At 43.2% G+C, this 14,571-nt stretch overlaps 1 protein-coding gene across 1 annotated transcript; it reads right to left on the bottom strand.

Annotated features, from left to right (window-relative positions):
• Nucleotides 1-1,072: 1,072 nt before the first annotated feature.
• On the bottom strand, nucleotides 1,073-13,549 carry LOC136487103 (nuclear pore complex protein NUP107-like). The gene is made up of 24 exons (XM_066484236.1): nucleotides 13,356-13,549; nucleotides 12,297-12,667; nucleotides 11,633-11,702; nucleotides 11,216-11,331; nucleotides 11,047-11,078; nucleotides 10,806-10,931; nucleotides 9,303-9,461; nucleotides 8,911-9,003; nucleotides 8,662-8,829; nucleotides 8,426-8,524; nucleotides 8,133-8,341; nucleotides 7,998-8,055; nucleotides 4,875-4,966; nucleotides 4,655-4,786; nucleotides 4,167-4,289; nucleotides 3,798-3,896; nucleotides 3,505-3,696; nucleotides 3,171-3,342; nucleotides 2,893-3,049; nucleotides 2,557-2,759; nucleotides 2,221-2,362; nucleotides 1,987-2,147; nucleotides 1,774-1,890; nucleotides 1,073-1,684 (listed from the first exon to the last, which is right to left on the bottom strand). The coding sequence occupies exons 1-24, from the start codon at nucleotides 13,433-13,435 to the stop codon at nucleotides 1,607-1,609; spliced, it is 3,249 nt and encodes a 1,082-aa protein (XP_066340333.1). The 5' UTR covers nucleotides 13,436-13,549; the 3' UTR covers nucleotides 1,073-1,606.
• Between the last annotated feature and the right edge of the window lie 1,022 nt (nucleotides 13,550-14,571).

Below are 14,571 nucleotides of genomic sequence, written 5' to 3'. Positions count from 1 at the left end.
CACAACCAATTTTCAGGAGATATCAATCAACCAGATATTACGATCATGTGATCCTATTGGATATTCTTAACACTGAGTTGTGCTTACAGCCCGTTCGTTGCCGAGAAATCTCCTTGTCTATTGTTCATGTTCTCGTGATCGTCCGAACGAGATCCCACGCGGGGCGGCGTGCGCGTGCGTGGTAAGGAGCGACGCCAGCGGGATGGCGCCACGGTACTTGAAGGCCCGCAGCTCCGGCGTGCCGACGATGAAGGTGGCCAGCCCGTGGCAGGGCCAGCCTGCGGAGGCGCGCGCCGTCGGCGGAGAGCGCGGTTAGGTTCTCGCAGGCCTCGAGCGTTAGGTCGACGAGGCTCGGGCAGGCGGAGACCAGCCGTTGTATGGCGCCGCCGCCCCTTCGGCCGGTGACCCTTGTCAGGTGCAGCGTGTCCAGGGACGGCAGGGCGTTTGTCGATGGCAGCTCGATGCAGCAGCGGCCGAGGTGGAGTGCGCGTAGCACGGCGCAGGAGGAGAAGAGGCTTCTCGGACGACGTACTCCTCGACCCGATCGGGCCCGTCGTCGTCGGTGGTGGCATCGGCGGCGGCGTCGTCAGTGGCGGCTGCGGCGGCGGTGGCGTCATCAGCGTCATCGTCTTGTCCTTCCGCCATCTCGTAGTGCATGTCCATTTTCCTTGCGTCGTGCTCTTGCTCGCTGGCGTCACCTGGTTCATGTCCATCCAGAGCGAAGGGCGTACGCCCAGTCGCAGATGGGTTCAGTGCCGAGGCACAGGTCGATCTCCATCCTCTGGCCGGCGCCATGCACGGCGTACGAGAGCCAGCCGTCCACGGCCTTAGTGGCATCATCCCCGCCGCGGAAGCCGAACTCGTCGAACGTGACGCGGAGCGGGCGCCACGGTGGCGGCAGTTGAGCGCGGTGGTGACGCCGGTTACAAAGCGCTGAGCCCCCGCCTCCCCGAAGGAGAGCGTGTGCACGGCGGCGAAGATTTTACCAAAATTCACCAAAACTCCAGAGAACATTGTTTTATCATGAACAAAATCTTGGATTTCGTGTTGCATCTTAAATTGATTTTTTCCAACATATGTGTAATGTGTATCTGTGCTTGTACACATACACAAGGGGACTGAAACGGGCCAATTCTCGGCTGCTGTTATCAGCTGTTCCATTCTCGTGAACAATCACGCAGAACCACGGTAAAGAGAAACATTGCATAATGTTACAGGACACCTATACACACTAAATTTCATCATTCCGTTTAAGTTTCGAAATGGTGTGGCAATACATCACAGCAGATTCTTCAGTCTTGACGCTACAATGCAGAAGTATGCCGACCATAACTCTTGGATCAGTTAGCAAGTGAAAAAATACCCAAGATTTGCATGCAAATGATTCTGCATTCATAAGCAAAAGAAGAATGTCAAAAAAATTCAAATATACACAGAAAAGGTGGTGACTGATTCTTCCAATCCCCTGAAGCTACCACACACAGCATTGTGCCGTACATAATACATTCTTCCTTTTGCATGTACACATGTACTGAATTTAATAATTTCCCTGAAAACTAGACAAAATAACCAATGTGATGACTCGCACTTGAGAACGTCAAAAAGCTTAGCCATCAGAAGGTAACTGGTCCTCCTCAAGCTCCATTGTACATATGAAACATTCCCTCTGGAAGATCAAGAATTCCTGACAAACATTGAATAGTCATTTTGTTAGTGCCAAGGGGGAAAAATAAGGACTGGGTGCATTAACAAATGAAAGATCATAGAAGTAACCTGCAACTGCTGCTGGCTGAACAAATGCATCATTCCAGACTCGGCTGAACCAACTAACTCAATTAGTTTGTCACAGTTATCTAGAGAATCACCTGCTGCGGAGAGTGCGATACATGCCTGCCAAATAAAAGCAACAAAAAATAATGTATCATCTACACTGGAGAGAGACAGCAAGAAACTATATGTATTTTGTACTATGATTTGCTTGATCACCTGCATAGATCTTAGAATTGTTTCAGGAAGGCAGCATCTCCGACACAGCCCTCGAATTATGTAAGCAGCAGTGCTCTCCACAGAGCCACTCCCATCAGAATACCAAGCATCAAGCCGTGAAATTGCCATTGAAACTCCAGGTTGGAATCGACTGAGTTCACCTGCCATAACAAATCATTCAAAACCACTGCACAAAATATTTCAAACAGTGGTCGCCTTTTAGAGTGAAGATACCTTTAAAGCCAGCAGCCATGATTGCGGCAAGAAGACCTCCATCATTGGTTTCATGAAGCCCATATCCATCACCTTCTGCTCCTAAGCAGCGAAGAGCAACTTCAATACAGCATGGATCTCTAGAAGAGACCTCGACATCCACCTGCTCATTTGCTCAATAGATAATACACATTTAAAATTTGCTAAAGTCCACTAAAATATATTGAAGTTGGAAGTCAAAGTGCTGTCAACAGTTCTTACTAGGCACTATAACTATTTTGATTGACTTACATGTAACGAGCCCGACTTAACAAATTTATTTTGGAAGCAAAAAATCTTTGAGCAAAAGGACCAAACCTTCAACTGGCGATGCAGCACATCATCTTCACTGACAGTTGAATATAGTGCACTTGTCAAAGCTGTGCATGATGTTGCATCTGGTAACATACATTCACCAGAAGGTAGGCAGAGCATTGCAGAAGCATGCAGCTCAAGGAAAATAACCTCTGAGGATTCAAATGGACTGCTCTCAACAGCATACAACCATGGTCTTTCATCCCCTGATTGCAACGGACAAGAACATCAAAAACAAGGAAAACAAAGTCGAATGCTTACATATACAATCGAAATTTTTGCAGCAGTGAGAAGCATATTTTCACACCGGTGCATCATATAAAACCATTTATGTCTTACTGCGTAGTAACAAGAATGCCAAGTCCAGTGTTTCTTTAGCTGCAGCAACAGCTTGATCCTTTTCCTCTGCCGAAAGCATCTCAGGAGAAACAGCGGCATTCTTCATCTCAATTTTAAGCCAACTGCGGTAAGTCGCATCCAGGGAGTAATATTCATGCTGTTTGGCCATACAAAAGCAACACTTGGTTAAGAATACTTATTAGATTCATTACATAAAAATAACAATATTATTTGCATAAAGAGAAGATGCACATCGGTATTAACAACAGAGACCATACCCAATCTTCAAACTCCATTAAGTTATCAGATACCTCCGGATCTTCCAGTGAAATTAAATTTTCTTTTTGCTTTAACGGTTCAGCTAAAATGGCAAGCAACTTGTGTGGCCCTGCTGGTAGCTCAGGGACTCTCCTCATTGATATCAGGGAAAACTCCCTGAACAGTATATTGCTGATTGATAAAGAAATAATATATAAGTTTCATGATAATGTCTTTTTGGGAAAAAGGAAATAAAACCCACATATAAATTTGCAACGATAAATATAGTGATGGCATGAAAAAAATATGAATCCATGTTTCTCTTGAACAAGAACAAATTAGAGAACTAATTACCTATGCATCAATGCCCGTATCAGAAGCTTCCCAGTGATCATTTGAAAGTCTGGAATCGAGGATGGTGGCGTGAAGCAAAGCCACTGAATAACCATTGCCTTTTGAAGTGATTGCAGGTGATGTTGATGCGCAACATCAGAGAAATCCTCATCATACTTACTGGGTTTTGTTTGTCGAGATCTTGAAAGCACCCTTCATTAAATTTCAAAACTTCTAAGAATATATCGACAAACACAAACAAAAAGTCTGAAACTCGGTGAATTTTATGCAACATATTCACAGGATCAACAAACCTTTCAATGATCTCTTCAAAACAAGCCTTGGATGCATCATCAGATGAGAATGGCAGATATTCCACAGCAGAAAGGAAGAGCTTGTACATAGTATGCAAACTGTTGCGAGAAAAAGAAGTGTGAGCATGTACATTGAATTCATTTAAAGTTACTGAATTAGCTCCAGTCTTTAATCTGTATTGCGTGCTGCCACTTTGATTTGCCAACAAGGCAACAACCAAAGGACAGGCAAGATCGAACAACCAAAAATACACTGATATAACCTGTGTCCATTATTATGAAAAACAATGGACAACCGAAAATAAAGCTGATATACCAAGATACTCACAACAGCAGACAATTACTTAGATAAGCATATGATAATAATACCTGCTATTTAACCTTAGTTCCATCATTTCCACAAACAAATTAATGCAAAGGTCATGTTGAAGCTGAGAGGCATATACTCCAACCAACTCTTCTTGATCTTCTAAGAACAAATACCTCACGTACCTGGAGTCATTAAATTTTCATTTATGATGATAAATAAGACACATCAAGAAGGCATACACAGCATCTGGACTAAGGTGAGAATGTAAGATCAACAAAATTAAAACAGCAATGCTTAGTTTAGATAAAATAATAATACTAGAAATAAAGGATCAAGCCCTTGATAAATTTGATGGAAACGATGCATGCTACTTATGTAACTGTATTGTGGAAATTGTTATGCTATAGTACCATACAATTGAAACTTAAAATCACCCAAATGGATATTAAGGACCAGTAATAGTAATTGATTAAGCCCCAAAAGGCGAAAATTGAAAAGTTGGGGCTCAACGGCAATGCAAGATTAGTTCTTCATAAATAATACTTACATGTTGATGATGAGATCACCAACAGTAACCAGTTTTTCATCCAACTCATCGTCCATTTCATCACTGAAAAGGTGCCTCAGCACAAGAACAATATGTGCCCCGAAGCGTATCATCTCAGGGTCATCAAGGGGCCTAGATGAACACAGAAGTTATTGAAAAGTGATATGATAAACGGATTTAAGTATTTGAAGATTATCACATACAAAATCACAGACTTTACCTTGCAGTATTATTATGGTTCTCTTCAGCAGATGATAACCATGACCATAGAAGGTCAAGAAGATGAGATATATGTCCACTCATGAGATTCATCTGCAATTAGACAATTAGGGGATCTGTAACACCCTAAAATTTGCATCATTTTAAAATAGGTGAATTTGATTTAATTATGCATTTTGTGAGCATGTAAACTTAGAAAAATAATAACTTTTGTTAAATTAAAATCAACTATAACGTCTAGCAATATGTTTGTGCATACATGATGCTGCATATTTATTTTTGTGATGATTGGGTTTGATCAAAACTGCAAAAGAATTTGAATTTGGTTTTGAAAATGTGTTTAAGGAAAAGAAGATGAATTTTTTACCTCTCTCTCCCTCGCAGCCCAGCTTCCACCTCCTCTCTCCCCACAGCCCAGTGCGCTACGCGCGGCCCGCTTGGCCGGTCGGCCTAGCAAGCGGCCCAGCCGAAGCTGCGCGGAGGCGCTGCCCCTTTTCTCCTTCTACCTCTCTGCCGAGTCAGCCCCGTGCCTGGAGTCGCTGACACACTGGGCCCGCGTGTCAGCCGCGTCTTCCTCCTCCCGTTCGTGTCCGAGTAGGACTCTGCTCCGCCGGGAGTCCGCATCCGCCTCGCTTCCCGCCCGATTGGCGTGCGCCCCACGCTGCCCTACCCCTTAAATAGCGCCCTACGCCCGCGCCGCCTCCCTATCTAGCCCGAGAGCAAGCCGCTGCCGCTCCCAGAGACCACAGCGCCGCCGCCCAGCTCGCCGCGGGCAACGCCTTCCCCTCCCTCTTCTAATCTGGACCGTCCAGATTAGATCCAACGGATCAGATTTCATCATACCATTTCGCTGGTTGTTTTGCAAGAGCCCCTCCCTTTTCCAGTAATCTAACCCGCAGTCTACAACGTATACTTCAAAATACGTTTTCTCTTTCTGAAAGCATAGTTTCCCTCTGTTAGATTCAAAATACGTTTTCTTTATTTACAGATTTTCCACTGATCTTGTTTTAGCCATAACTTTTTCGTTTTAACTCTGTTTTGGTCCGTTCAAGTTGCATTAGATTCGTAATTGAGTAATCTACATGTTCATCCTACTGTTAGACATGTTTTCAACTTTTGAAATTCGAGGTTAGATTTAATTTATTATTTTATTAAAGGAAATCTTGTTTAATTCATAACTTCTTCGTTATAGCTCCGATTTACGTGATCTTCGCGTCTGCGTGTTCATAGCGAGACGTAGATCCGTTTTACAAACTTTTCATCTTGATTTTATGCTGTTGGTGTACTGTTCTAATCTATAGCCTTTGTTTGCTATGCATGATTGCTTCTTGATGCTTGTATGTTGTTGTGATGATCGAATATAGACGGTGAGCAATTCATGGGTGATCAAGAGTACTACTTTGACGAGCAGGATCAGCAGGAACACTTTGATCAAGGCAAGTATAGCATGGGATCATCATTTTTCCTATTAACCTTAATACACTTAATTCATGTGCATGTCTCCTTGTTATATTTAAGGATTTCCTAGAATTGGACTTATACATTGTCACCTATATTTAAGGATTTCCTAGAATTGGACTTATACATTGTCACCTATAGGATATGCATTGGGTAGCCTTTGCTAGTGCTCAACTAAACCATGATCTTGTAACTTGACTAATGGTATATGCAATAAACATTAAAACATGACTTTTTAGCAACTTAGAAAAAGGGGGCTGGAGTATTTAGCTACTTTCTAAATGCTTCAAATTCCTCTCCCTAAGGACTTATCTCTATGTGATCATCCGGGACTTACAGTACAACTGTGAGGGCCACATGGCTCTGGCTTTAGCTCAGTACAAGGACATTTTCTAGCTTGTTAGTGGTTACCTTTATGGCGCAAGAGGGGCTTGACGAATCGGGTATAGTGCTACCTCTGTCTTTATGTGTATAGCCTACGCGGAGTGTGCCATTTAGAAGGGGAGCTCTACATCTGTTTGCCAATTGGAAACCTAGCGGTCCTAACTTGTTAGACGAATCTTTGAAAGGCTTCATAATGTACCCTGTCTGCTCACCTTGTAAGTGTTTTGGGAGTTATAAACCCGGGCGTATAGGTAATCACGACTCACAGTAAAAGTGTACAACCTCTGCAGAGTGTAAAACTGGTATATCAGCCGTGCTCACGGTCACGATCGGCCTTGGAACCCTTATGGAATAGATGATCACTATTAATTACTTGTTTATGCTATTCATTAATCATGTTTGCATTGATCATGTGTTTACTTTGGGATTATGACAACTTGTTGCTACTCTTATACTAAAATTGTGACAACTAAAAGTTAAATGTTGTTAAACCTGTGTCAAGCCTTTGAGCCTCATGAACCCCATGTTACACTTGTTGAGTACGAGATGTACTTACGCTTGTTTATTTTCATTATTTAGATAAAAATCCCGGATGGGTAACAGATTGCCATGGTGATGACGACTTCCCTGAGGATTACTAGTCTTGTGGTCAACCAGTTGACATCCTTGTGCTATAGAGCTTCCGCGAGAGAGTTATCTTTATATTTCCGCTGTAGTTATGTGAAGACTATGTGATATTATTCGTGATGTAATAAACACTTGTGATGATACTTCGGCTTATGTGTGTGATTGATCTCTGGGCGCACATAAGATTATGCATCCCATTTTATCCTTAAAATTGGGTGTGACAGGATCGCAGTTCCAAATGGGTAATGATCTATCAATTTTAATTCGAGGGGACTTTCAATGAAGTGTGTTTTTTAGCACATTAATCATATGTGCCTTCCAGTTAACATGGGTCAACAAAAAAAATCATAAAGTTACTGAGTTAGAAAAGAATTGCATCCTACAACTCTCCAACATGGAAAACAGGTAACAAAGACATGTTCATATGCTTGGAACTTTGGATCCACACACATGCACAGGTGTTTTACTAGAAGGGCCTTGGTTAATGTAAAACAAAAACTAGCATATATCATAAAAATTAGCCCAATTCCAATGCTATCATGTAGAGCAATTTACTCAGTTCAGTAAATACCATTAGAAAAGAACATAGACAAAATGCGTGATGCACAGAACAGAGGTTGTCCTTCAGCAGTTCATCCTTGGAAACAAAAATTACCTGAATTTGTCGATGCTGCTCCCGGCATGCTCGAGACACAGTTTCATGAACAAGGTCACTGCATCACATGAGTGAACAATAGTATAAGTAATTAGAAAATGGAAAGGATCATAGGAAGCACTAAATATTTAATACCTTGAGTGGAGTTTCTGCAGAAGAGAAGTTAAATCACGAGGTTGCTGATCAAGAACATGGTATGGCCAACTTTCTGGACCAACTGAACTTTGGGCTCCATTCATGTCATCATCAAGCTGCTTTTCATTTGGTCTACTTGTTTGGTACTGAGATAATTCTAGATCCACTTGAACATCTAGCCAGGATCTTGCCATTGCCCAACAAGCTGACTAGGAAAGGGAATGACAAAAGGTGCATCACAAACCAGCAGTCGAAGCCTACCTGGAAAGAATAAAATCAAATCTACAAAATACCTCCCAGTCAGTACAGATTGGTAAGACACGCTTTAAGTTACTGCACTGTAAAGCATATACAGCCATCTCATAACGGCCTCCATCTTGCTCAGCAATTTTCTGAAAGAATACTATCAATTCAGAGTGCATGTAGAGAAGCAGCAAACATAAAGAATGAAACAGACCAGTTGTTCAATAAGTACAGAACTACTAAAAACACAGAAAGAGGCATACTCTACAGCGAGAGTAGAGTTCACCTCTGAAGCACAATACGATGCCCATTTCCAAAGATGCCACTGCCGCCCAACACCACTTTCTAATTCAATGGCTTGTAGTGTTCTGTACTTTCCATTCTTGTGCAATGCATCCAGGGAAGGGAACATATCTATGCCACCAAAAGGACAAAGAGTGGCTGCTCTCCATGCCTGAAAGTATACTCAATAGTCAGCATCAGAAAATAATAGAGATGATAATAAGAATAACACAATCTACCCTGACTGATCTACCTGGCCAGCAGAACGGCACAACTCAGATGCCTCTTCTAATCTTCCTGCTCTTAAAAGAGTCCATATATCTTCTAGAAGCAATTCATCTTGCTTCTGCTTATAGACAAACAAAAGGAAATTTGGTATTACTATAATTGAGGCACTAAATGAAAAAGATTTCAGAAGATAAGCATTGTTTTGTATATAGTGACGTTAGTCAATTTGTTTCCTTTAGTTCATTGAAGAAATAAATTTAAAAAGGAAAGATCATCCAGGAAAAACAAGGGATAGGAACATGAAAATTGACTAGTTCACATAAGTGAAAGAACGGTCCCAGAAAGGTCAAATGAAACCAACTGCAATGCATATTTCCAGCATCAGCATAAAAGATTATATGCACCATAAAAGCCTACCTTGTCATCAGGAAGAAGTTGGGCTCCTTCACGAGTTGGAGCATCAAAATCCACATGCTTCACTATAGTAGAATCATTATTATTTCTTTTTAGGTACCTCTGTGTACGGTGCCAAACACCAGAACTTGGTAGGTATGAACCAACATGATGTCCTCTCACCTACATGAGTGAATAAGCAGGATGTCATCTTATTAATTTGCTCACACATATAACTCGATCAGCTACTCTATAGTTTGTCCTATGACTAATACCAACAGAAAACAGTCCAAAGGGTAAAGAAATAACTGAATCAAGAAGATCTGGACAAATCTTAATGAATGAGCCATGGATATGTCATAGTTATGCTGTAGACACTACCATACGTGTGGGCGTATCCAGTGCAGAGAGCTCCCGCTCTGTGCGGGGTCTGGGGAAGGGTGTTAGCGGCAAGCCTTACCCTCGCCTGTGCAATGCGAGGAGACCGCGACTCGAACCCGGGACCTTCCGGTCACAGGCGGTAAGACTCTACCATACGTGTAAATATAGAATTACAGATTACTAATATCTTTACTCACTTGTCATGGAAATCCTAAAAATTACTCCCTCTGTCCCAGAAAACTTTATTTTTAGCTTTTAGACACTAGGGTGGTGTTTGGTTCATGTTGTGGGAATGGGAACGCCAATGGAATCCGATACTGCTGTGATCTGTTATGGCTAATGGTTAACGGAATTTGTTTGGTGAGCTCATGTAATCGGGTAGTCCAAGAGGAAGCAGGGAGCAACAAGCCAGCAAAGGCAGCAATGACATCGCGCCGACGCGGACTGTGGAGCGGCGGCGGCGGCGGAGATACCAGAGCCGTGAAGTCGTGAGGTGCTGAACAAGAAGCGGTGGCGGCGGACATCGGAGTTCGCGATTACAAGAAGCGGCGGCGGCGGACACCGGAGACTGCGATTCGCGAATCGAACGCCTCGCACGAGAGACGATCGAGTGACGGTAGACACTGGAGCTCGCGATTACGATAAGCGGCGGCGGCGGAAGTCGCAACGCCTCGCGCTATCTAGGGACGATCGAGTGGACGGGAAGGGAATGGATAACGCTGGTTTTGGAGAGGTATCGAGGTTGTATAAAGCCGTATCAGATGCCGCTGGTAACAGATACGGGCTGGTCTAACCAAACATAAATCAACGCTATCGGTTCACGCTGTAAATGGATAACGGGCAAAAGTGGCGGAACCAAACAGCTTGTAGGTTGGACCCATATCAGCCTGAGATTGCAGCCTGAATGCCTCCACGCATTCTTTTAATTAGCGGCTTATTCCTTGTTTAGTGTGGATCACCTTCAATAAATAAGGGTACATGTGTAATTTCTATTGAGCACTAATCTGTTCTATAAAGATCCTAAAACATCAAGTATTTGGGACCGAGGGAGTATATTAGTGGAAGGTTGCTCCATTCCATGTCAATCACATGACACTACAGAATTCCCACAAAATAAATGATAATAGTCATTAAAAAATACCTTACCTTCTTCTCCAAATCAAGAGCTTCAGAAGCAAGACCTTCAAGCCAAAGTATGATCCGTAGACACAGTTGTGCTGTAAGGTCTGCTGCAACAAAGCGGCAAGCCTCCTGATGGGATGTAATTGGCGGCTGTTTACAAGTACATCTCAAAACTTAGGTGAATATACATATCAGAGGACAATAATTCAAAGGAGAAAAAAAAAGGACTTGAATCCATTGGTAGCTATAACTTAATATGTCTTACCACCAACAGCTCTCCAGAAAGCTCCTCATGTCCTGTCATGAAGCAGATCAAATAGTCAAGAAAATACAATAGTTACTCCAGAAGTACTCATTTATAGTTTATGGTACTGCTAATGAAAATCATAGAAAGAATGATCTGTTTATAAGTATCCAAATATTGGAACTATTACCTTTGCCATAGAGGTGCCAAAGAAGTGACCAGGAAGCAGCTTCGTCCAGTAAAAGTTGTGCCTTTTGCTGCATAAGTTTATTGTCCACCATCCGAAGCTTTCCAGTGGCAGCAGATCTGAAAATTTAAGAGTGTCACACAGATATCCCAAAGTTAGTATATAAGCTATAATACAGGCATCTCATCAGTTGACGTTAGCAGCCTTGTGCTTTAGTTGAAACAAATAGGGAAAAGAACTACATTCAGTCAGTGATAACTTAGCTGTGAAGAAATGAATGGCAAACTAAGTCCTTAAAAATCTAATCAGCAATTTGACAAAGTAACAGTTAAATTTTAACAGGCAAAGTGTCACTTCTAAGAGTTTCGGAGAAGTAAAATACTAAAATCTAACAGCTGAAATGAAGTTTGCAATGACAACCTGATTGACTCGGAAGCATTTCGACATGTCCTCTCGAATTGTTGAATTACATCTGGGAAGGGCATCAAACCTGAAACAGAAAAGAGACATTAAATAACACAACTAAGTCGTTAAAAATCTAATCAGCAATGAACTGGAAAATGGAAAGGAAGTAAAGGGTGTTGCTTTATGTCATGCAACTCAAGAACATAGCTAAAACCTACACACTCCCTAAATTCAGATTGCCAGTCACTGTATAAATAAGGATGGAGATTTCTGGTGCTTCCATTAATCATCTGGTAAATAACAGCTGGTCACACATGTGCTACAACGCTGAAGATGAATGGAGAAGATCAGAAAATTGAGGATAGAATTCACAGCCACCCAGTAATAAACTGCTATATTTTGCTACTTGAAAATATGTGTGATTTATTTCAGAAGAACAAGTTTGATTAAGTATTCATTATTGGTTAAAATCAAATAAAACAAAAAGGAAAACAATAACACTGATTATAAGCACATTAATTGACAATAAACATAAAACAACATACAAACAAAGCTTTGGAACAGAAAGCAACCTTAACAAAAGAAATCGTCCCAAAAACAAGGGAAAAAAACAATAGCACGTGCCATAGTGACTACTCCTACAAGCAGGTCAGTAACCAGACCACTGTACTCTTCTAACCTTGGTTCGCAGAATCGAGGAGAGTTGCAAACATTGTAAAAGACGTTTCTCCTTCATGTGGCACATATATGTCGTCCTCCAGTTTGACTGGTTTCAGCGTCTGCCTCACCGCTTGCCTGCCCAAACTGTAAGCCGCGTCTGATGCAGAACCGCCATCAAGAGATGTCCTTTTCGCTGAACTGTACAGTCTCGATCCATCCAAGCTTTCTATATTGGAATAATCGGCAGCCTCCTGCTTTATGTCTTCAAGGAGTAAACCAGCATTAGGCCGCCTCGGGATGCTTTCTCCATCGTATAACAGCCTTGGTCCAGAGGACTTGGAGAGTGAGCTTCCCAGCAGAGGAGAGACATTTGAAGAAGACAATCTCTTTCTGTAAATTGCAAAGCGAAACACATAATTAGCAACCACTGGCAGATTAAAAAAAAAAGAACTAGAATGTCCGCACATATCACATACATAGGGTTTCATATAACTCTCCTGTGGTAAAATTAGCTGCCTAAACCATTTCGGCCATATACAAAGAAAACTAGCTGAAAACATAGGCTCAATGAGCCACAGTAAGTACAGAATTTGTCCTGCACTAGAACACAATAAGCCAGTCTGAGCATCGAGAGGCAGCAGAGATTGGCTTGTGCGGTTGTGCCATTCAGGCACTCCCAAATCACACAAAGTCTCATCTGTGCATTGGGAACACTTGTAACATGTTCTGATTTCTATGCAACAAAATGTTGGGCTTAATATGCTTTCCAAGCAATTGGAGGTTCCAAAATGCTGCCGAGGTGACTGGGCATTCGTACTCGGGGTCTCAACGAACTGACACACTTTATCACCAATGAACCCATGGAAGCTCCAATTGGTACGCGCAGCCCCGAGAACACATCTAGCCAAGACCATCGCACAAATCAACCAATCTCCCCAATCCCTCCCACCCATTCGAACCTCAAACGTCGCCAATCACAACTAAACTAAGCCGCCACACCTGCGTCATCTATTCGGCAGCGCAGCATTTGGGAACGCGAATGAAGGAGCGGGGGTAGGAGAGGGAGCGAGCGCCTGACCTGTAACGGCGGTACTCCTCCCGGCGGCCGGAGGACTCCGGGTCGAAGTAGCTCGGCGACGGCGAGGGGTCCACCTCCATGGTCGCGAGGGTTCAGCTAGGGTTTTGGTCCCTCGCCTCGCCGGCGGAGTCAGTGACTGCGCGCCGCGAGAGAGCTCGAAAAAGAGACAGAGGAAGAAAAGGAAAATGTTAATCGCAGGCCCAATCTGGGCTTCGCTTGCTGCGTGGGCCTGATTGATGGAAGTGTTTATAGGCCGGGCTCACGGTCACAGCGCGTTGGCGATCTCAATTTTCCTACTAGGCACCTTTTTTTAGATTTTTTTCGAAACAGAAGATGTATATAAGCAATCATCAAATTCAAATTCAGCACGGATTATCATGATGATGTGTCCAGCTAATACTTATCACCAGTCCACGTCATGTCTCTACCGGGAACTATATGGGGTGCACACAAACTTCAAAACCTGGATACCGCTCACGGCAAAGCATGATCAGTTTCTACTTCCTAGTTGCACAAACGTTAGCCCCGATGAGAAGTCGTGCTGCTCTTCAAGGTCCCGTTGGACTCTAGTCTACATCATTCGTATATATCTATCTGTAGGGTATATGGTATGTACGTGACGGTACATCATATCATTCGTGTGATGTGGGCAACGCAAACTTAGGCAGGTATATATGGCACGCAGCAGGCCGGCGTGTAGCACATTGGTCGCAAGATATGAGGGATCTCCAGCAGCACTGGTATAGGATCGTCGGAGTACAAGCTACGGTGCAACCACACAACCAGGGCCAACTGTCACTCTGGCAACTTGCCACCAAAACGCAAACCGATATCGTGTCCATATATAAAAAAAAAAAAAAAAAAACTCGGCCTACGGTGGGCAGACAGCCCCCGCAACTTTGTGCTTAAGGAAGAAGACCTTCTCACGCAGGCCGAGAAAACCCCCGAACACCGTGTCCCGCCCTTACACAGGGGCCCGTTACCCTGTGAGTGGGCCGGTCCGTTGCCTGTGCTTTGGGAAAGTCGAGACAGACGAGGGGATTTTTTTTTGTGGGTACCGGAAATTCTACCCACAGCGGGCCTTGAACTCCGGTCGGCAGGCAGAGGCCTTAAGCCTCACCTCCTGGCCAGTCGAGCCGAAGCTCGTCTCCCCCGTGTCCATATATATGATGTGGCGTGTTAGTCCTAATAGTAGTAAGCAGAGTCCCGATCTTGA

This window comes from Miscanthus floridulus, chromosome 10 (assembly GCF_019320115.1).
Source record: "Miscanthus floridulus cultivar M001 chromosome 10, ASM1932011v1, whole genome shotgun sequence".
Lineage (NCBI taxonomy): Eukaryota > Viridiplantae > Streptophyta > Magnoliopsida > Poales > Poaceae > Miscanthus > Miscanthus floridulus.
This window is presented reverse-complemented; position numbering and strand designations above follow the sequence as displayed.

Coding starts and splice junctions, on each gene's coding strand:
- LOC136487103 (XM_066484236.1), bottom strand. CDS start 13,435: ATGGAGGTGGACCCCTCGCCGTCGCCGAGCTACTTCGACCCGGAGTCC. Junction 4,787..4,874: donor AACCATAATAATACTGCAAG/GTAAAGTCTGTG, acceptor GTGTTCATCTAG/GCCCCTTGATGACCCTGAGA. Junction 3,343..3,504: donor ATACGGGCATTGATGCATAG/GTAATTAGTTCT, acceptor TTTATCAATCAG/CAATATACTGTTCAGGGAGT.